General features: G+C 40.1%; 1 protein-coding gene across 1 annotated transcript in view; it reads left to right on the top strand.

The window, feature by feature from the left end:
* AMPH (amphiphysin) overlaps window positions 1–21,260 on the top strand; it is a 124,779-nt gene extending 103,519 nt beyond the window's left edge. Inside the window, exons 15-23 of the mRNA XM_010001542.1 lie at window positions 614–646; window positions 1,573–1,623; window positions 3,559–3,669; window positions 9,832–9,888; window positions 13,893–14,036; window positions 15,294–15,560; window positions 17,322–17,423; window positions 19,770–20,684; window positions 20,982–21,260. Coding sequence (XP_009999844.1) covers window positions 614–646; window positions 1,573–1,623; window positions 3,559–3,669; window positions 9,832–9,888; window positions 13,893–14,036; window positions 15,294–15,560; window positions 17,322–17,423; window positions 19,770–19,877 — 873 coding nt within the window. The 3' untranslated portion in view covers window positions 19,878–20,684; window positions 20,982–21,260. The remainder of the gene's footprint in view (window positions 1–613; window positions 647–1,572; window positions 1,624–3,558; window positions 3,670–9,831; window positions 9,889–13,892; window positions 14,037–15,293; window positions 15,561–17,321; window positions 17,424–19,769; window positions 20,685–20,981) is intronic.
* Window positions 21,261–23,190: the final 1,930 nt, after the last annotated feature.

Here is a 23,190-nt window from a genome sequence, read left to right as displayed (position 1 = left end):
CGGAGATATGGATTGTTGTACCAGGAAATTGAGGCTGATAAAGAAGAGGTACCTACCCCAGTGTGTAGCCTAGTCTAGACAAAGAGTTCCTTAGGCCATGCATAACCTTGTCGTTTAAAAACAATCCGTTTGTGTGTTTCCCACTGCCCCTCCTGAGCCCTTGCTATTCTTTTTTTGACAAATTGCCATGTGACTGCTCATAGTGTGGTGCCCTTCAGCCCTGTCATGAAGCAGGCTGACAAAAATGCATTTCAGAACAGTGAATGAAGTTTTGAACTGTGAAGGCACAATGTGTCTCACACGTGTTGTGTTTCATATGTGTAACTTTAAATGCACCTTGTCCTTTTTTTGCTGTTATTATTATTATTCTTTTATAAAAACACCTCTGTTACTCTGCTTTTTCATTTTATTTTTGGTGTTTTCTTTAAGTCTGTGACACCTGCTATCAAATAGCACTGTCATCAGATTTCTTGCTGCCTTACCCTTCTTATTTTTTTTTTTATTTTTTTTTTTAATGTCTGGTCTATTTTTATTTTGCAAATAAAGTTGTTTTGACTGGTGTTCTGATTCAGTAAACAAATTATAATTTTTTCTGATCTTCACTTCCACTTAGGCATCCAGCACAGCATTTAATGGATTTGCCCAGGTAAGAAATAAACATGTTTTTAGATTAATTTTTTTTCTGTGCTCTTAGGAAAGGATTAGGACTGGCTATACAATTTCAGGAAATCTGTTCTACAGACAAGCTGCACAACAATGTCATACAGACTCAAATCCAAACCTTGTGTGTTCTCAGAAATTATTTCTAGATGTTGCTAGAATAATGATAATATTCCTGTACTCTTGTCCTGACTGAATTTAATAGCAAAAATCTGACTACCTTTTGTGGGACTGATTTTCTTCTCCAAAAATGACTGGTTTAGCTTTTCCATTGTGCTATTTTGTGAGTTTTTCTCACAATCCTGTAAAGCCTGGTTTCTTCAGCCACATACTTTCAGTGACTGTGTGTATATATAATTTATATTTTTTCTGTTTTTTTTTTTTTTTTTTTCCCATGTAGGATATATTTCAATCTGAAATTTAAATTATGTTGTGGGGGGGCCTAACACAACAACAAAGAACCAGCCATGTGACTGCTCACTTACCCCCTCCCCACACTCCTCCTCCACATACATTGTGGGATGGGGAGCACAAAGGCCAACCAGAAGCTCATGGGTCGAGAGAAAGAACATGTAAAAAAGATGGAGTTTCACAACTTAGAAGTATATTGTGCCTGAAACAAAGTCCTTGCAAGTCACATGTATTTAATGAAGGGTTTTTTACTGCCTTTAATAACATCATACAGTTTAGAAGCATAGACTATATAACTGAAAAAAAGTATGTCTTTAATATTAGTAGTGCTTAATTAGTAATTATTATTCCTATTCACATTATCTATTTCTCATCTTATTCTATGTGAATTTACTTGTGACTACGTTAATAAACCCTTAAGAAAATCAAGGCTTTGATAGACACCTGTAGTCATCCAGTTTCAAATATTTTTGCTTCATTGTTTTTCATTTCTGTATCTAGGATACCTCTGCATTTACAGTGCAACCAAATGAGAATGTGACAGAGCCTTTGGTAAGTGGTGGCTTTTCCCTCCTTATTAAATGCCTTATAAAAAATAGCACCATTTTTCCTTTGTGCAAGGATATTTTCTCCTTTTTCCCCATCCTCCCTAGAAGAGTTGGTGGGTGATATCATTATAGTTGTAAATCTTTACTCACTGAAACAGTCTTTCACAAGAATAGTGCAGAGAAAAATAAAAGAAAATCAAGGTATTCTAAGATATGTTTACTTTCAAAGGTGTAGTCAAACATTTTGTTAATTTATTGTGTTTAAGAAATGCAAGAGTGAGTACTATGCTCTAGTGTACAGGTAACAGTACATGATGGCTGTTTAAATATCTCCAGTATTGCTGTAGTTTTATTCACTCCCCACATATTAATAGGAGGCACAGTTCACTTCTAAGAGAATCTTTTTGGGAGTGATCATCCTTGGGCAGTTTCTAAATTTCTCTTACAGTCTTTGGTTAGCCTGGAGTAAGGATGTAGAATAGCAGTAGGGTGATACTCAGTAGTATTTAATGTGGCTTTTGTAGAATGATTGTGTTTGTAATGGTTACCAAATATGGTGAGAGCATTTTTACTTGTAGCTGAAATGTGGTAAGTAGTCTGAAGGCTGCCTGTCCACAAGTGACTTGAAGCACATCAGTGCAATCTGCATTATAACGTTACCCGTGATTTTAAGCCTCAAAGTTTCTTCCATTGTTAAACCTCAGAAACTCATTAGTCACCTTAACTGGGATAAATCTACTTTGTGTCTCTCATTTTGGTCCTAGTTCTGGTTCATGAAATTCCCTAGAGCTAGCATTAGCACACTACACACAGAGATTTCAGCAGGGTATGGTATATTATAATGACTGTTCTTTATGCTTCACCAAATCCTGAAGGTCTTGCTTAAGCAGATTTCTCTGTACGTTGTTAAAAATCAGTCTGCTTATGAAATAGGTGAAAAAAGAAGTGAAAGGGTATGGATTTTTTTCCTGAAAAGCATCAGGGAGAAGATTTTATTCTCTGTAAGAATTTCATGGAAGCTGCCTCTTCATCACAGGAGACCTTCAATCCAGCTGCCTGTTATGAGCTGCAGAGCAGCTAAATAGTTTTTCAGCTTTGTATTATGCTGAGCAATTTGCTCATGGCAAATTAATCTACTGGGGTTATTTTATCTGGTTGAGTCAGCCATCGTTATAAATGGAATATGCTGAGCACAGCTTGCAGCTTTCCCCTTGTATGCTCCTGTATTTGCAAAGTAATGTCTCCATCGGAGATGGCACTTCTGCTGTGAGCTATTTTGCCACAGGACTGAATGTGTTACAGGGCTGATGATATTTGCTAGATCCTCTTGCTAAAAAACAAGCTTAAGCCAGAACATAAAAGGGTGGAAATCCCAATAGTGGGTTGATAAATGGGTATCTTGTAGGTGATTGAGAGCTCAAGAAGGAATGTATTTTAGTAAGAAACCAGGGATGATTTTCACACTGACAGAATTCAAGCAGCCAGTGGTTGCCCTTGTGCATATAAAAACCATTTGAATCTCTTCTAATTGCTTCTTACCTTGGCTGGAGAAGGGATTATGTTGTTTGAGAACAGATAGAACTAGAAAACAGGGGATGGGATAATTTTTAAAAGTCATATTTGAAGCCCAGGGATGGTACACACGAGTGTCAGTTTCAGCTCCTGGCCTTACCATCAGTTTCCAGAGCATATCTGAGCAAACTGAATGCCTTCTCCCCACCTCCATCACCCTGTTCTGTAGCTCAGGAAGCTGATGCATTCTTTCCTTGTGAGGGAGACATGTAGGTCTGGCTCAGTTTACATGTAGAATATTGAGGATTAAAATGCCCTTTAGATGCTGTAAGGCCAGGCACGGTTCCCATTCCTCTCCCCCTGCCCTACTATCATGTGCTTCTCAACAATTTTTCCACTGTCTACTTAAAAATCAATAAAACAAAAGACTGAGGGTGAAGAAGCTCCACCTGGGGAACCCAAGGTCGAGGAAACCCCTGCTGCTGTGGAAAAAGAGGCTGTCCCTGCTGAGCCTGCTGAGCCAGCAGAGCAGGCTGTGGTGAGTGACCGGTCCCACATCCAACCTCCCGGGCTTCATCCAAGCCATCTTTTGACATAGTGAATGTGCCTCCTGCATTTTAGCCATCCTTTCCATCATCACCATCCATCCATGGCTGGCTTCCCCAGCGCCTGCTGTGTCACAGCATGCCTCTCCAGCATGCATCCTCCACTTAGCCCTAGAATGTCATTCCTCTTATATTTGGCATTTTAGACTGAAGTTCACCTGGTTGATTGTGATTTCACAGATTGATTGATTCCAGATGAACTTCAGAAGGGGAAAGACTTGATGCCATTTTTTAAATTACCTTATTACCAGTTCTGTCATTTCATTTCAAGCTGAGCTGTAAGCTCTAAGCCATCTTGTGTGGTCCTTGCTAGAGTATGAAAATACCAGAAAAAAGGTTATTGTAACATAAATGTCTACAAGTCTCATGGTCTTAGAAGCCAGCCATGAGCTGAAGAGGCAACTCAAAGTACCAGTTTGGAGATTTTTACGTATCAGCATTCAGGAAATAGTGGAAGGAGAAGAAATGACAACTCTGCAAAAAGAACAAAGCAGGGCACCCACTATTACCACAAATCAAGAGGTGGTCTGAGACCGTAGGCATGGGCTTTTTCTGCTTAACTAGCTTTCCTTTTTATAACCTGTATCTCAGTGAATATCCTTTTTATTCAATCGAGGTTCATCTTCTCACACTACTGTCAGAAGGTCTTGGTGGTGGGTGATAAACACAGGCTAAGAAACCGTGGAGAAAAATGGATCTGGTTTTGTAGGCCAACAGTTTTCATGGTTTCCTCAAGACAGTGGCATGTTCAAAGCTCCACAGAAGCCAGTGAAAGCTGTAGAGCTGTGGTTTCTTACTACTGAGCACAGTTTAGTGCCATAAGAGTTCACAGACAAGGTTCAGCTTGCTGAACTGCTCTTGGCCTTGGCTGAGTTCCAGTGTATCCTCATCTGCTGAGCAGAGATGGTGATAACAAATTAATAGCAAAATTAGGCGGTTTTCAGTGAGCTTTTGATACACTGCCACACAGAAAGCAATATTAAGCTGGTGCAGATGGAAATTAGCTGAAGAAAGTGGAATTAACTTGTATCTATAGGTGTGGCAGGCAGAGCATTGACAGAAGACCTATCAGATATGCAGCGACTGTGTCATCTTGTGGTTCTGTCTTTGCAGCTGATCTTGTTTAACATTTTTATTAATGGCAATGGCCCAGACACTACAACTCTAATGGTGACATTTATCAATGACTCCAGGTGGGTAGTGTTGTTAACTTATAGGGACAAAAGTAGGTCCACAAGCTCTACCTGCCAAGGACAGACTGGTTGACTGCTGGCCATGTTAGACTCGTGCAAAAGCCACGTGTGGTACTAAGCAAACTGTCTTCAGCAGGAGGAGCAGAGTCTTAGAGTTGGTGTGCAAGGCTCTGGAGTACAAATATAGTTTGTTAAAGACCTTCTTAAAGATGAATTGATGAATTTTCCCTGGGTTGTTCCAGCTGTCCATACCATGGGATTAAAAAGTGGTATCCAACACAGATAATACAAAGAAGCAAGTTGAACTTTAGCTGTAGCAACTGCCTAATTCATTCTTCCCTTGCTCCCATCTTTCTAAATGGAGAAAATAAATTATTGTGGAAGGAAAGACAGGCAGTGCTGTGTGGGCTCTTCTGGAGGACTTTGGAGGAAAGGGAAGATAATTCCTGCCTCTGTCCAGCCCTTCCATGCACTCCTAGCAGCACTGAATCTATGGAGGGAAGTAGTCCCAGTGTGTTCCCTAGAACTATGTTTAGGGCTTAATTCTGATTACGCTTGCATGAATTTTGAGTATTTATTTCATTATTTTTTAAATTCACTTCTGTTTGATTCCATAGTATGATCTGGAGCAAATTACTTCAGGACTATGTCTTTCCATTGGCATCACCAAATGAAGAAACCCCATGGTCTGTAGAGACCAGGCTCTCCCCCTGGCTGTGTGTTTTCTTTTCAGTTGATATAAATAACAGTAATAACTTGTCAGCTCTATAATGAAGCCAAGAATGAAATTGCCTTTCTGAGGCACATATTTTTTGTCAAACTCTTGTCCAGAATGCCTCACATCTATTCAGATTAAATTTGCTAGTTTGGAATAATGAGAGAGGAAGGAAAGGTGAAGAGAGGGATGGGAAATCAGTCATTGGTCTGGAGGTCTCCTCTTCCCATGAGTGAAAGGCAGGGAATAATGTAGAACAGACATCAGTGAACCTGAAGAGGTTGTTTCTAGATGGTTTTATCTTGATTATCTGTAAGATATTACAGATTATATTGATTATCTGTAAGAAAAAAAAAAGTAAAATAACTTACCAATTTTTTTTGAAAGGAAGCCAGCTCCTTTTGCTTCGCACTAAGACAAAGCAAGATACTGAAGCCTGTTGCATGTCTCAAGCACTAATTAAATGACAGACTGTGGCTGCAGCACCACACATCTGCTTGTCACCTGACATGACCTTTTCAGATGTTGCATTTTGCTGCCTGACTGTCTGTGAGGACTTCTGAGCCCACAGTCTGTCAGGGGCTGCTCTAGCTGAGGCACAGGGCTGCAGAGCTGTTGGGAGAAAGGCAGAGAGAAACCCAGTGGAAGAGTGACTCAGGAGGAAAACCATAGGCATTAAATAGAAGTTTAACAGCTTTGAGTAGGTTTGTACTTGGTCTTTTCTTGCTTTTTGAATATGAAATTGTCCTTGGTCATTTGAGAAAATAAGCTAAAAGCACTGATTTTTAAATTGTCTGAATTTGAGTCATTCTGCATTTGGCTCTGAGGGGCTGTTATTTTGAGAAGGACTTGCAAAGAAGGATTTTTAAGGTTAGGATTAATGACAAATATGATCAAAGCTAAGGAAAAGTACACTGAGTTGCAAAAGATGAAAGCATGTAATTTCTCAACAGCAGTTCTGCATTTGATTGCTTTATGAATGACAGTTTACTTCAAAAGTGGAGACATAAAATATTGAGAGACACTTCCTTAATGGGAATCTTTTTATCAAGTTTAGTAACTTCCATTTTTGAGTAACAGCCACTGATCAGTTTAATTTTTCAGTGATAAGTTTCCTGTCACATCCCATTAATCCAGAAAATAAAGGTCGTGTATTCTTCATTGTTGGAGGTTAGGGAAAAGACTTTGCATGGACTTCTGCACACCAAAATAGTTGTTTCCCTATTTTCCATAGCATCCCCAAAGGCAGCTGCAAAATCCAAAGGACACAGTCTAAAGGATATAATGCATCAACTGCTGATTGATTTGAAATAATACTTCCTCTCTCACCACATCATTTTCTCACATTCAAACAAAGATGATATGAGAACATTCTAATAAAGCAAAAGCTTATGAAATCTGGTTATTTCCTCCTCTTCTTCCACATGTGAAAGACAGTGCTTGGAGTTGAGAGCACTGCTCAGAGATCAGGTTTTTTACTTCCCCTATGCTCGTTACTTTGGAAAGAGCCTTTCAGTTCTTTGGGTCTGATGCCTGCCTGGACTCTGATGTTCTTCCATTAAAGCAGTCAGACAGTGAGCTAAATATTGTGGTTTTCAGAGGTGTTTGTAATCATATATGAAGCTTCCTCCCGATAAGCTCTATGCAGACACTGAGCAAGTACAGCAGAGACCAGGAAACAGCCTGCAGCTTTGAGGGTATCTCGTAACAGTTGAATCCCACAGTAGGTACAATTCACAGTGTCCAAACTGCAGAACATGTCATTTGGGAGAGCAATGCAATGGTTAGATACCAATGAGTGGTCAACTCTGTCCAAATTCTGTGTGCGCAGCTAAGTGCAGGTACAAAGTTGGAGCACGAGACCATAAAAAATATATGGCTCATGTATATGGAAGAGAACTGATGTAGAATAGTGTCATTCTGTTGAAGCCTCCAGCAGCAAATTCTTCCCTGTTTACAGAACAAGGGTATTTCTTTACTCAGATGTTGCTTCAGACATCCTTTTTACTGGGCTTTCATTCCCTAAACATGGTACAATTCATGCTACCACGCCTCTCTTCTCAAACCCCACCTTCTAAAAAATCCCAACTTCCAGCTAATGAAAAAAACAAAAGCAAATTGTTACTAATTTGACTAGTGCACAATAGTCAAATTAGCTGTGGGAAGCAAAGGGAGCTCTCCTTATTTTTCCCTTTCCCATTAAAACCGTGCTTTGAGTTAGCCTGGCAAACAGTTCTCATTTAAAAATATGCATGTATATTTGATTCTTCTGCAAAGAAGCCCAAAGATGGGCTGGCGGGATTCTTACCAGAGAATATTGCCAGGTTGTTAATAAAAGAAGAACAAATCCTGGGACTTTCCTGACTAAAAAGGGCAAGATGATGCTCATTTCCAAAGGCAAATTGACTTGTAAATCCAGTTGATGGTGGAAATGCAGCACTTTATAGTGATAAAAGTAGGAATAGGGTGTATCTACTGACTTGTAGTTGGCCATAAAGCTTTTACAGACAATAGAAACATTTGTTTACATCTCTTCTGAAAAAAAGAGGGGGGAAAAAAAAGCTTAAATAAAAAAAGAATGAAGAATTAATAATTTTTTAAAAGGTTATATAACACTGCAATTTTAACAGGCTGAGAGAGGTTTCTATGGTAACACCACTGTCAGCAGCTGCTGTCTTGGCATCTGGACATCTTTGGGGCTTATGAGGTGACTGCAAGCAATACTAGAAGATTAGATTAGGAAAAAAAAATGAGTGATATGTAGTTTGGATATAACTCAGAATGCTTATATTAAACAAACAAACCAAAAAAAACCAACAAAAAAACAAACAAAAAAAAAGAAGATAAATATGCAACCATTTCAGCTGGAACTGGTGTAAATTTAGGAGTGACAGCTGTGGGTGTTTGAAGGCAGTCAGCTGGAGCCTGAACATTTGAAGTCGCCTAATTTCTTGTTGCTAAAGCAGACAGACCAAGCTACCATGCCCTCACAGAGGTTTGCATGACTTGTCTTCACACTTATAGCTCTTTTGAGAAAATCTGGTCTGGCTGTGTTTGCAAAACAACCTCAACATTTATTACCAAAGGGGATTTCAATAAAGGCACATTGATTTGCTTTTCCTGAGCAGGGCATCTTTAGAAATACCCTGTGTCTGCAGGGAGTCAAGGCTGAACAGAAAAAAAAGCACTCCCAACTAGTCCAAGCTACACCAGAAGTTTAGCAATTTTGACTGTTTGTTAACCTGCCACCAAGGCAGAGCAATAGCCAAAACTGGATCCAAGTGCAAGTTGAAGAGATGTTACTGGTTTAACTCACTGGTTAAGTTCATAAATGCAACTGTAGAATTGGAAACCAGGATGGGCAGAGCTGTCCCAAAGCATTCAGAGAACAATTCTGCTTTTTTTCTGATTTCCAAAACTTTGTACTCAACCAGTCTTACAGCTTCTGTAAAAATGACCTAGTGTTAGGTGGTATCTCTGCCATAAAAAGCACTTTTGGGGAAGACCATTTCTGTGCGGTGCATTTGATTCCTTAAACAGCTAAATGGGTGTCAGATTTAGAAAGCCACTGACACATGTCTCTTTTTTTTTTTTAATGTCAGGTACCTGCTGCATATACAACTGAATATGAACACAGAGAAAGGTGATTCTGCAAAAATAAATTATCACCTCTGTGATCCATCTCTTTTGAACTGCCCCTTTAAAAAGATTGCAGTCCAATATGATTGGCAGAAGTCTTTTAGAAAATTTACCTTGAAACTGGAGAGTTGCAGGGGCAGCAGCAGATTATAATAGGAACAGTTTTTTAGTCTTGGGTGGAAGAAATTTGAGCTTGCTGAAAACTGCAAGGTCAGCAATGTGAGAGGTTGTTGCTTACTAAAAAATTCTTCAATGCTAGTGCTATTGTGAGAATCCAAAAGGAAATAAAATTGTCCTTCTCCCTTCCAGTGTGATAATTACATAAATATAAGGGTTAGTTTCCTGATTTTCAGCCTAAAGCTACTTTTATTTCAGATTATATGTGGCAGCAAGGATCCTTCCACTTGATATATACCATCCCATTTAGTTCCAACCATTAATTTCATTACATCCCATGCATACTTCCATTAAGCTTGATTAATACCACTTTCTCTGCAGCAACTACCTTGGCACGAGTAAGGTGATGACCCTATTTCCTCTTTATACAGGACAGTGTCGAGGCAGGGGATAAGGAGACACCTGGAGTTCCTGAGAAAGAGAGTGAGGTACATATGAACAGCCTCAAGAGTGTGGTTGTGCTTTAATATCTTCAAGAGAATCGTGGCAAAAAGTATATTTGTCATTTGCATCTCATCAATATGCAGGGCGATGCAATGTGACTGTGACTCAGCTACTGTACCTGTTCCAACACTGCACAGATCTATCTGTATCTGCAGTATATGTTCTAACAACAGAGCATCTCTCATTCAATGCAGGACCTGCCTTGGAAACTATCTCTTGCAGCAGTATGGAGTGATAAATACCTCAGGGCAGCAAACAGTGCAGCTCTGTGGTAGGAGATACAATGCTGGTTCTCCTGATGTATGGAAATACATGGCATAGACTGAGTAGCTTTTACACTGCCCGTAAATTGGTTTGCCCAGCCTTCCAAGAAACATCTTTATAAAAACAAAAAAGGCTTGATTAACCATGTATTTTTCTTAGCACAATAACACTGAACTAGAACAGACGTTTGAAAATAATAATGTTACAAGTTGTTGTTTTTTTCTAAAGCACAAATCTGGGATCAAATTAAATACACTTAAATCATAAAGGAATGGAGAAGAGCAATGAAATACTGAAAGTTGGGAAGATGTGGACTCTAATGGTGGTATTTGCTTGTATTTCTTCAGAGGTGATAGAACTACTTACCCTGAATCCTTCTATACTAAAGTGAAAGCATAAAGTGTTCAAACATGCACAGAAAGCAGCACAAGAGGAATCACTACATATTAAATGCAGGAATAGGAGTAAGGACTAAGAAAGACATTGTAACTCCTAGTCCTTACCCACTTAAGATTCGTATCTTGAGGTGCTGGCAACCTCCATTTTTGTTGTTATTCATTTTGGAGTCACAACATATACAAAAGAATTGTAAACTGGTTTCTTCTATTCATTTTGGTACAGGCTTGTGTTTTTTACCTTGCTGTAAAAAAATATTAGCTCTGCTAGAGTCAAGGGTATTTCTGTGGCTCCAGTGTCACTGGGAAATTAGTTTGGGACTCACTGGTATTGTACCAGTACTGCCACATCCAAGCAGAAATCAGTGGAATTACACTAGCAAGGTAGCACAGGACAGGAGTTGTAGAAGAAGCCCAGTGTGGTATTGACACAGTGCAAAAGAGTGTTGAGTTGCTTCTCTACTTTTGGATTGTCACTCCCTACAAGTCTGGTCCAAGAAGAAACATGCAAGAAATTCCTCACTATCTCACAAGCACCAAGGCTGAGTCTTTGAAATGTGTCTTTCCCTTTTCTCTATATTTCCATTTCTAATACCACTTGTCCTGAGGAAGTTGAGATCTGATGAAGTTGATGTGGTGAGACTGACCCTGTGTTCTGTTTAAAATGGCAGTGTTAATGTATGCAGAAGAGCTGCCATGACACATCAAGCTGTTTGCTAAGCTGGTATCTGGCCTCCAGTGGAGGGTGGTCCCTCTGATACTGTAACTAGCAGAAGAAATTCTCCAATACTACCCCAAAAGTCTCCCAAGAGTTTGCAAGCAATTGAAGTATTCTCTAAAGCATGATGACTAGTTCCCCTTGACATTGTATTAGCTGGCTTATCTGAATTACAACCAGCTGTCAGAAAAATTACTCAGTCCCTTCCTAAATCCAGCCATGGGGCAAGATCTTCAGCTCTGGAAAACCGGTGTAGCTCACAGAACAGCTCCTCTGGCAGACCCCCAGGGTCAGGCTCAGTAGCCCTCCTTCTCCTCTCCCTGGGCTCCTTCTTGCTGCTTCCAAATCTGTGCCACTGCATTGAGCTGCCAGGGGTGTTAATGAGAGTGCAGCCATGTGAATCAGCTGCATCCTGGGCAAAGCAGAGACGACTTCTGCTGCAATCAAAACAGTCGAGTGGCTCTTCTGTCGCAGCCCTCATTACACTGGATGACCCTTTCTTTGTCCCCCTGTGCGGTTGGTACAATGGGACAACTGTCCAAATTCAAATAATACTTCTAGAGATAGCCAATTTGGAACAACATTAGACTGTCTAATATTGTTGTGACCTAAGGAAAAGAGGATTGTAGGATCAGCTTTCAATGTGAAGTAAGGTAATACTACATCTGCAAGTAGATGGTTCACTATAGCTGGGTATTAATTCAGTGGGATTAACCCCCCTCTTTTTCTTTTCTGTACTAATCAAATACATTTGGGGCTGATAGTGAGGTTCATTCTGTGCTGCCTCACATACATTTTTGTAAAGGCTTTCTAAAATCATTTACCTTGCATTGTTATGCAAGATACAAGAACAAATGATTGTGCAATTGTGAGCTCTGGTAGACAATCAGCGACTCATGGCTATAGGCTGTGAGAACATCACTCTTTCACTGTGCAGCATTTGAGGGCTGATGCACATAAATTAGTATTCTCCCTCTTAGGGAAATAAAATCAGCTAAACAGATCCAATAAACAGAGAAGAAGCGTTGATCCCAGTCACAAAAGACAGCAAGATCAATTTCTGCAGCCTGCTGCTAGAAGCACATGGTACAAAATCAATCTGATGGGCACTCTGCTGCCCCTGTCTCCTACTAGCCTTTTCCTGGGCTTTACACTCATCATTTATTTTAATATCTTCTTGGGTCAAGGCTGCTAAAACTGGCCATACTGTGAGTGGCAGGCTTGCATACCTTACATATCACAGAAGATGTCAGCATCTGCCCATATCTTTTGATGTTATTTCTTTCCATGATAGGGCATCCTTTGACAGCAGCAATTTCAATTCGAACTAAAACTTCTCCAGTGATTTCTACAAAACCCGATAGTATTTTCTGCCTTCAAGAACTCCAGAAGAATTTCCCTATCAGTTAACAGCAGTAAATAGGAGTAGGGCTGTATATTCGTCATTGCCTGAAGACCGGCCATGAACAATTGCAGGTAGTTCAAAGTTGAGTTCAGATAACTGAGTTAGCCTCCTCTGTGGAGGAAAGACCAAACTGGGGAAACAAAGAGCATCAGGCCATCAACTGGCGATCAGAGATATTTCTGCTAACTGCAGCTTGATGTTGATACTTAGAAAACAATTTCTCTTCAGTGTTCTTACTCTATCCTGGTGCTATCTGCCATACGTCAAAAATTGCATCTTGATGTTAATTGGATTAACAAAATGAATTTTGTCATTTACCTTCTACTATCCAACCCTTAAGATTAATCCACTGTAAGTATATATCCAATATGCTACTGCAAGCATATACCAGTACATATCAATACAAATGTTAGATGATACATAAATTACAACAGCCTCTGCTGCGTGAAGGAATCAACCTGATCTATAGGCAGCTGCTTTTCTATCAACCTTTCAAGAGCTGGAACAAAACAGGTAGTAACTTTTCAACATGGATTGATTAGAAATGGTTCACTCATATCTAGGTTGAATGGGCTTTTATTATACTGGCCTAGCTATAGATCTTTGTGGTTGGATTTTTTTCTAATGCCAGATGGAACCTGAGGACTTCTGATCTTTATCCAGCTGTAGAATATATTTGCTTCTGTTGAAATTCCCTGATTTGCAAGTCTCTCTATTAGAAAGAAGTATGTAATTAAGGCAATATATTTGAAGACATGTTTAGAGGTTGGTGAGAGTAGCTGGAGAAGGCTTGGAGCCTCTTACTGAGAACAGACTCCACTTGCAGGGTCCTGTGGACCCCTGAACAGCTTGCAAGCTCCTCCTTCTCAGCAGAAACTTGTGGTTAACTTCTTCTACAAATACAGCCTGAAGGCAAGAGAAGGAAAAAATACTAGAGCCTTGGCAAACTGTTACTCCACTAGCAACACTTGAGGCCTCTGCTAGGTGGTGCCTTGTGAGGTTTCATAAATGTCTCTCTCCCACCTGTCAATCAGCTTTCCTGCACCAGCTTGCCCCTGGCACTGCTCTCCTCCACAACTCCAAAGAAATCAAGGCCTTGGCTTGGCACCACCCAGAGAGGTTGCAGAGCAGAGGCTGGTCCATGGTCTCTCCAGCAGAAACCCAGAATTTGTATCCTGAATGGTCCCCCTCTCTTGTTGTTTGTAGGGGGTACCTGCCACTGAATGGGCTGCAGCAGCAGAAGAGGATGTGGCTGTGGCAGGAGGAGCTGGTGCTGCTGCTGCTGAGCAGGAGGGTGTTGCTGAAGGTGACAAACCTCAGGGAGAAGAAAAGGAAGCTACTGTGTCTCAGGTAACTCATGTCAATGCACAGGAGTGTGTTAGGGGGATTGAGACAGATCCGGCAGCACGAGAGGCAATGCTGCTCCAGCACTGTGCCCCCAGGTGCAATCAGTAGCAAGGGTAAGGATCTCCTGGATTAGCACTGGGTGGGGGCCACACAGGGTATCCCTTCTGAGTGCTTAATTTGGGTTATGCCTGCTTTTGTGGCTCTCTACTCCCCTGGGCTTGTGGAGATGGGGTTTGATGGGCTCATGGCTCCTGTGATGGGCCTGGGAGCAGCTTTGGTAGGGTATTGTCTAGACTCACCCTCCTGCTGTTGTTTCTCTGTGTTCCCCTGGAGACAAGCTTTATCACATAACCTAACAGGGCTTTCTGAAGAAAGAGGCAGAGAAAATAATGGAGGTTTGTTATCTCCTGGCATCATGTCCTATCAATAGCATTACTTTGTTTTATGTAAATCACAGTGGTCAAGCTCTGTGTCTGCATCTGGCCTGCTGCCTTTTCTTCTGCAACCTCTGAAGAGCTGGGGAACAGCTACTAGAGCAGACTCTGCAGCTGGGCAGCCAGCTGCCACCTCTTGCCACTGCCTGTTGTACTCCTTCTGTGCACCACAGCAGCATGGTCTGGCAAGGATTGGTGAACATGTTCTTTTCAGGTTGGATGGTCCAACAAGTTTCATTAAATGCTTTTTGTCCTAGTCTTCAGTATTGGTCAGATGATGCTTCTGTAGCCTTTTTGCTTTCTCAGTTCCCAGTTACATTGCTGTAAATCAGGAGAAATCCCCTTAATCAGCCAAAGAAATAGGTCATGTTTTCTTATTTTCATCACCTTTATATCACTAATATCCTGCTGACTGGAATTACTAAAGAAATATTGGACAATGACTCCTGGAACCTGTGGCTTGACACAAACCCACTCACAGTTAGAAGGAGGGCAAAGGAGAAAGATCTGTTAATTTCCATGCACAGGGAAAATGAAATCTAAACTGCCTGCAGAGCATTTTTAGTTTTTAGTGATATCATTTGTGGTAATACAGAAAGTAGACTTAGGGGGACACGAAAGCAGGGAAGTTGTTTCTCCTTTGCATTTTTCCACAAGTACTGTTTTCTGTCTAAACGTAAGAATCCACTGGGGAGAAGAAAGGAATCACCATTCCTGTATTTGCCCCATACAGTAAACAAATTATGGTGTTTTACTGCTTGAAATAAAGTAGTAAATATTCTTATCCTGATTTTGTGGTTTGTTTGTTTGTTTGTTTTTTCCTCAGGAAAAGATCAGCACCATTCCTTCCGTAGTAATAGAGCCAGCATCAAACAATGAGGGGGAGGGAGAAGAACATGAAGCCACTGTGGACGAGTCTAAAGATGCCACAGCAGAGATGGGCACTCAGGGCACTGACACTTTTCCCAGTGGAACCTCCGAAGTTGGAACTGAACAGCAACCCACTGAAGAAATGCAGGCTGCACCTTCTCAAGATCAGCCTGTTCCAGCAGAAGATGCAGGTTCTGCGATGCCACCCGGCTTTCTCTTTAAGGTCTGCTTCATCTTTCTTCTTTTGGACATCCCTTCAGCTTCTGAGGCTGTGTCTGTTTGCACAGGCAGTGTGTGATGATTTCTTGAGGCCAAAAGACACTTAGTTTAGCAGCCAGACACCTGCACGTACAAATACACAGAAACACAACTTTGACGTTGAGTTATTGCTCCATACGTCAAGTCTGAGATGCATTTTCTGTACACTCATGTTGCTGTGCATATCCTTTTGTAGGTGTAAGACAAGGAAGTACAAGAACCCTTTCCTCTCACCAAATTACTACTGAAAATTAATATATTGAATAAAACTGGACTGCCACAGTTAGCCAGCAATAATATATGATATATGCTAATGATATATTATTTGATCTTCCAATCCAAACCATGCAATGACTACATGAATATTTTAAAATGGCATTTTTCTGGCCTGAAAATCTATAGTGGAAGTTTTGGTTCTATTAAAACACATGGGACTTCTACAATTCACAGTAATTAAGCTACTAAAATGTCATTCCATTACTTTAGTAGTATTACAGTTATAAACTGTTAGGGTAATCAAACAGAAAAGTTTAATGAGGTTTAAGAGAAATTCTCTCCTTGGCTGGCAAGACCCATAGGTTGCCTGGTTCACAAGGTGCTTTGATAATGCTTCTCACTTCAGAATCACTGAGCAGCAGCAAAGCCCATTGAGGACAGATGAACTTTGCATACTTCCTATTATAATCTGCATAGTTCAAACTAATTAATCCCGCAACACTCCCTAAGTATGCCATTCTTCTTGGTCTATTCTCATTGCTCAACATTTTCAGAGAGTAACATTAAGGTGAGGGTGAACAGTATTGTGCAACTCTGACTCAGACATAGTTCATCTTTTGTTTTTCATCACAATCGCTAGGGTCAGACATAAATAAGAAGAAGACTATATACCTGCCATCTGGTTCTTGATGCCATTTTCTTTCATTATTGCAGAGTCACCATGAAACTGGCTGTGCTTTGAGAAAATTAGAATAGCACATCTCTTAAGGAGGCAGAACTATTTAGTAAAAATGGTCTGTTTGCAACAACATCCTGATGCTGCCAATGTTTTAATAATTGCCCCTTTGAAAGCCAGATATTTTTGGCATACCCATCTGACAGTAAATGGGAGCTCTTTCCAGGACATGCATTAAGTAGGGTTCCAATTACTCGCCTCCTCAATCTACCTGTTGAAATGAGTGCTGTACATCCCACTCCAATTGCTATGGATGTTTACAGCACAAATAATATCCAGTGGCCACAAAAAGAGAATGAGAGACAATCTGCAAATAAACTTGGAAAAGACTCCCAGGAAATGAAGCTTCAAAGTCTTGCTGTCCTTCTTTCAGATATAGTAATGATAGCAGGGAATGAAAGCAAGTTTCTTACACAGGAGTAAGGATGGCTGGACTTGTCTGAGAGGCAGGACTTGCAGGGTGTTGCAATATCATATGTTCTTGACATCCTGTGACCTTCAGAAAGGATCTTAGGTTTTCCTCAGTTTCCTGAAGACTTACTTAAGCTGTCCCTGCTTCCAAGGATATAAATAGAAAACTTTTACTTGAATCAATGGCAGCATTAATGATTGGGATGTACCTTCCTATAGCCATATGTTTACATAAAGAAGACCCTTTTTTTTTTTCAGTAAAGATTTGGGGATTTTTTGCAATAAAGATTTAACAGACAATTTTGTTGAGAAAATGTTTCCATTTAGATCATGTCTATCTATGTTTGGTGCTATTTTTTTCAGGTTGAAGTTCTACATGATTTTGAGGCAGCTAACAGTGATGAGCTTAATTTACAACGAGGAGATATTGTACTAGTAATTCCATCTGAGACCACAGCCGATCAGGTAAAAAACATGTGCTTCTTTCTTTTGTTGACATTTTTCGTTGTCTCCCCCTTTTTTCTCACAGATGATAGTCCCTGGGAATGTGTAATCAAATTGTCATTAGTGTAAGAAAACCCAAATATTTTTAATTTTGTCTTTGTACTTGGTTTCGTTGAGACTAGATGGCACAGTTGGCTAGGTCTGAAATCGCAGATACATGTAACTAGCAGAATCCAACCCTAGCATATTTCTATCCACTGCAGTGGATTTTATGCAGACAAGCAAAGACATTATGAAAGATGACTTACAAATTGTGCATAACTTTGTTATATATCACACTGTCTTAACATTCCAGTAGAACTGATTACATGGTCCCTAGAGGTTCAGAGCTTTTACGTGTGGATTTGGAGGAATAATACAAATTCACCTGCAGAGAGCACTGAGACTGCACACAAATTGTGCTGTCCTGCAGCCAAAATGTATGGAGGTGCATGCCTCTAAAGCTAACTCTGCCTTCTGGAAGCCTGAACTTGAATTAAACAACAGATTAATTTAATTTAAGACAGCTAATTTTGTTTAAACAATGCATGTTAGGTGGATTTTTAAACAATTTTATCCATGTGTTAAATTGATTTTTGGCTGCTGCATTGAGAAAGAAGACTTTACTGGACAGTGTTAGCACCAGCCATTTCATGGGCATCTCTTGGTGCCAGTAGTGTTGGTGAAAAGTTTCCCATTAATCTGAGGGCTGAGAGGTGGGGAACTGGATCCTTCCTGATGAGGTAGCTAAGAGCACTGCTCTGAATAAAGAATATGTCATAAAATAGGTCTCAATACTAGTGCTTCAAGCATGTATGAGTGCTGGGCATTGCATTAAATATGCTTAATCTTCACTTGGTGAACCCGTGAAGTATATTCTTCCTTCGTGGTGTACAGCAAAATTCCATTAGCATTAATTGGAGTAAACTGTGTGCAATGATGGAGAAAATAAAACATTACATATTCAGTTTCTGAAACCATTCTGGTCATATCTTTATTATTCAATACATATTTGCCCTTGATGGTTAATATCACCATAAAACTTAACCTTTTAGTCTTTTGCCAGGTACTTTGTTAATTTATATAGAGTCTTTTTATCTTTGTTATTCTTTACTGTCCTTCAAAACTGACCTGTCTAAAACCATAACTGGTAATATCAGCCTGTGTTCCCTGTTCAAAGCAAACCTGTCCCACCCAGGGACTTCAGTTTTTCCATTAGTCTTAAGTGAAAGTTATTATCCAGTAAAACTGTTAATTCCTTTGTACGATCTACTCTGCCTGTGCTAGAAAGCTGTAGCTCCTTTCTCTAAGATGTTCCACATGCTTCAAAAATGTATCCCCAGTTACATGTACCCAACCAATGCCATCCATAAGCTGTATCTGCTCAAATGATGCTCATTTTGGGGCAGAGAGCCAGCACACCACGACATGATGCCACTGAGAAATCATGACTTGGTGTTGTGTGTGAAGATCTGTTCTTATCGCTCTATCTCCTTGTGTATCCTCTGTGCAACAAGAATACAGCAGCATTAGAAATTCCTTGTTCATCATGGCTGTGCTCTGGCTCCTGGTCTTAAAAAGAACAAAGCACAGAGTTAGTGAGATGAGAACAGGATGATAGTTTTTTTAAGATACTGAATTGATTTTATTCTAGGTAGAATTGATAACACTTCAGAGAACCCAGCAGTTTCCAATAAGAAAGCTTTCTTTTGATTGCTTAGGTGGTGGGATTGATTTGCAATTTTGCATGTCAAATTTTGGTTTAGGTTTCTAGGAAATTTTGGAAAAACAGTTGGATATCAGCTAAGTTTGAGTTTCTAGAGATATTAACTAGAGAGGACACAAAATCTGTTCTTTCTTCTGACTGCTGATACATGAACAAGACAAAAGAATGCTCAGGAAAAAAACCCAACAGATTGAAATCTACATTTTTCCCCCATCTATGACATTGTGTAATTTTTCTGGGCCACTGCTATGCTTTTACTGCACAAGTGCACCAATATCATTGTAGAAACTTTGAAAAAAAATTTCAACAGAGATTTGCACAAAGGCTGACCTGGGATAACACTGGATGACCTGGAAGACTGATTATCCAGTTTTGAGTTCGATGGGCTTCAAGGCCATACAATATGCTCAGAGCCACTCATTCTCACAAAATTGTGGTCTGGCACAACAAGGAAAACAGTCAGTGCAAAATCAGAGGCTTCTTTTTAATCAAAGCACCAAACTGTTCGGCTGTGTGACTCTGAAGTGCTTTCAGGTCTGAAGCTCATAGCAAGGAAAGGGGGGAGACCTGACGTTCAAGAGATTCTGTCTTTTTCCTTGCAGGAGGCTGGCTGGTTGACAGGCATTAAGGAATCCGAGTGGCTTCAGTACAGAGATGCAAATAGCTATAAAGGACTTTTCCCAGAGAACTTCACACGCCATCTGGAGTAGTTCTCCGCTCAGGCAGATGAACGTGGTACAAAGCTCAGTCAGTAGGTTTTTAACCTCTTTGAAACACAGGAGCCCACCTTTTTGTAGTTTAAGCTGTTAATGGTTTACAGACTGGTGCCAGACAAAGCTTGTTGAGACATATCCAAATGAGCATGAGTGCAAGCAGTTAAGCTAGCAACTTCTGAAGCAGTACACGGGAAAAGAAATCAAATAAAAAAGAAATGTCCTTATTTGTTCACATGTATGTGGCAGCAGGTTTGTTTGTGCTTTGTCAGAGCTATGGTGATCCTGTATTTGGTCCTTTCCCATGAAATCTGAAATTAGCCTCCTCAATACCAAAACCTTAACTTCTCTGCACTAAGTGTATTGTCTTGAGTTGCACTGCAGAAGATTTAATTAGTTATCCTGTAGTAATGAAGTCAAACTATTATAAGTTTCATGTGTTTAAAAAATAATTAACTGCTGCAACGTTTTTCAATGTTATTTTGGACATGCATAGTATATATACACACAGGAACTTACGTGTATATATAAGTGCATATGGATATATATGCATTTTCACAACTTCATTGTAGTTCTTTGACTGTGTAGTGTCATCAGTACATGCATTGCTCTTTCACTGTCCGGCATTACAGGAAACAGTTTTGCTCCAAAGCAAAACTAGCTGCTCCATTGCCAAAACATGATACAGTATCTGTGTTTGTAACGTGGAATTTTCATTCTGAGATGATGAATAACATCATGTTCAAAGCTGCTAAAACTTGGAGAAGGCATGGCTCGGTCTCCCCTTCCAGCTGCAGTAGCTACATACAATGAGATAATCTGGAAGGGGAGCAGTTATGATGCTAATCTATACTTTTTTATTTAATTCTTTGACTGTGTAGTGTCATCAGTACATGCATTGCTCTTTCACTGTCCGGCATTACAGGAAACAGTTTTGCTCCAAAGCAAAACTAGCTGCTCCATTGCCAAAACATGATACAGTATCTGTGTTTGTAACGTGGAATTTTCATTCTGAGATGATGAATAACATCATGTTCAAAGCTGCTAAAACTTGGAGAAGGCATGGCTCGGTCTCCCCTTCCAGCTGCAGTAGCTACATACAATGAGATAATCTGGAAGGGGAGCAGTTATGATGCTAATCTATACTTTTTTATTTAATTGGCTGAATAAATAATTTAAAAAAAAAAAAAAAAAAAAAAAAAAGAAACAAAACTAATCTCTGAGAAGAAATAAACACAATATATTTTCACTATATGTATTTATGCAGCATACCTTCACAGAACCTTTTAAATTAAGATATATAATGTATCCTGTATCAACATGTCATCTGTAACTTATGTTTTCCAGTGCTGTGTCATTAAAAAATAAACCTTTGATCCAGAGAAGTTTTTTCATCTGTGGTGTTTTTGAAGTTTTGTAACACTGAAGTCTGTATAGTTTATATGTTCTATTAGTTAATCCACTCTTAATTTAATACCACTTTTTTCCAAAGAAGCAGGGCATAACAGGTGCATCATCTAAATTCTTGCTCTGAACCCTAGTTGTGGCCAGAGCTCCAAAAGTTCTGTCTCCTAGATGCTCCTCCCTGCCTCAGATTCTGAAGACCAGCCAGTACCTGCCCACAAGCACCAAGGGAGCTTGTCTCTGCTTGACATCCCTCAACTGAAGATTGCTACCTCTTAGTAATTTTTCACTTGTCCATTTGTTTTGTGTGGAAAGAAGGTTCTCCGTGAATCCACTCTATTGTGTTTGCTGATGCTTGGAAGCTGAAAATATTTAGGAGCATCTATATTTTCCTAGCAATTCAGTTATTTTTCATTATACTTTGCCTGGGAGTTCATTTTGCATGCAAACGCCGTCTGTATCCACTCTATTTCTAATTTGTCAAATTTCAGTGGAAGAAACAGATTTTTTTTGTTGCTCTAGAAGAGGAGGAAAGTTGGTTTCTGTCTGGTTTTCAGAATGCAGTAACTTCCAAAAGCAAGTCTAATGACAGCTGTGCTTTGGGAAGAAGCTGAATGACTCAACTGTGATAGCTGTGATTTTGGCTTTGAAGTGTCACAGTGAGCCATCAGAGTCTAAGGCAGGTGCTGGAAAGCTCTTTGGTTTTCTCTTTATTCCTTTAACGGGTTTGGTGGCCAGTAGTGACCCAGCCAGAGCCAAGAATCTCCCCAGGGAAACAACTTTCTTTTGGTTTTGGTGTGTTACAGTAAATTCCGGGCTCCAGTGCACCACCTTGAGGTGGTCATAATAACCTATTACACCTGATTTATGGTGTGACTTTAATGACCTCCAGGCCAGTTTCCTGCTTAATTATATCTCAGCACTTGCATTTCAGTTAACAGTTGCTCTACAGCTCACTGCAACAGAGCAGCACTGGACAATGGACCCTCAGTTTCCCTGGGGACACCACGTCACCACTTCTTTCTCCTGATCTGAGCCAGGATTGAACCAATTGTCTTATTAATATTACTTTTCAGTAAAGTCTCTTCTAAAAAACTGCACTTTCTGAAATTGACAGCATGATTTTCAGTCAGTGTCTACTTCCAGGACTGCTAACACATGATGTTTACAGTTACTGCCGGAGCATGGTATGCTGAACCAAGCTCACTGCTTGGTTCTGCTGAGCTACTTATGCTCCAGAAACTAAAGGGAAGAAAAAGGGTCACACCTGCAACCCTCATGCAGCAAGGGGCAGACTTGACAGGTGACCCAAAATTGACCAAATAAAGTATTCAGTCCCATACATGTCATACTTGGTATAGATCTGAGTGATCGCAAGGGCTGAGCTCTCTTTGTCCATGGACAGCATTCTGGGGGGAACTCCATCCATCCTTCTGCCTTTGATCCTGGTCTGTGAGTCCCTGAATCCATGCATTCCTGCATCCAGTTCCCATCTGCTACTGACTCCAGGAGTCCAGTCCAGGACTTTCTCAGGGACTGAGTGTTACTGGGGGGAGAATGTGATGCTGGTTTTTTATATATTTGTATATATTTACTTTTTTTTTTTTCTTTTTCATCATTATTGTTTCATTAAAGTTGTTTAGCTTAGTTTTCAACCCATATTTCTCCCTCTCTCTCTCTCTCATTCTCTTTCCTTTCCCTTTCTGGGAAGGCAGAGGGGTTAATAGAGAGCATCTGTCATGCATTTAAGAGCTGGCCTAGCACTAAACCTTGGCAGACCAACAATTAATCAGACCATCAGACGTGACAGCCATAACCCTAAGGAGGCAGAAGATGCTATGAGCAACCCAAAGCATTTCTTCACCCAGTGCTGCCTGTGTGCAGTTACCATTCTTCTCATGTCCTT

The sequence above is a fragment of the Chaetura pelagica genome, unplaced genomic scaffold, assembly GCF_000747805.2.
Source record: "Chaetura pelagica isolate M959 unplaced genomic scaffold, ChaPel_1.0 scaffold7, whole genome shotgun sequence".
NCBI lineage: Eukaryota > Metazoa > Chordata > Aves > Apodiformes > Apodidae > Chaetura > Chaetura pelagica.
The sequence above is the reverse complement of the archived record's forward strand: the minus strand, read 5'-3'. Positions and strand labels throughout refer to the sequence as shown.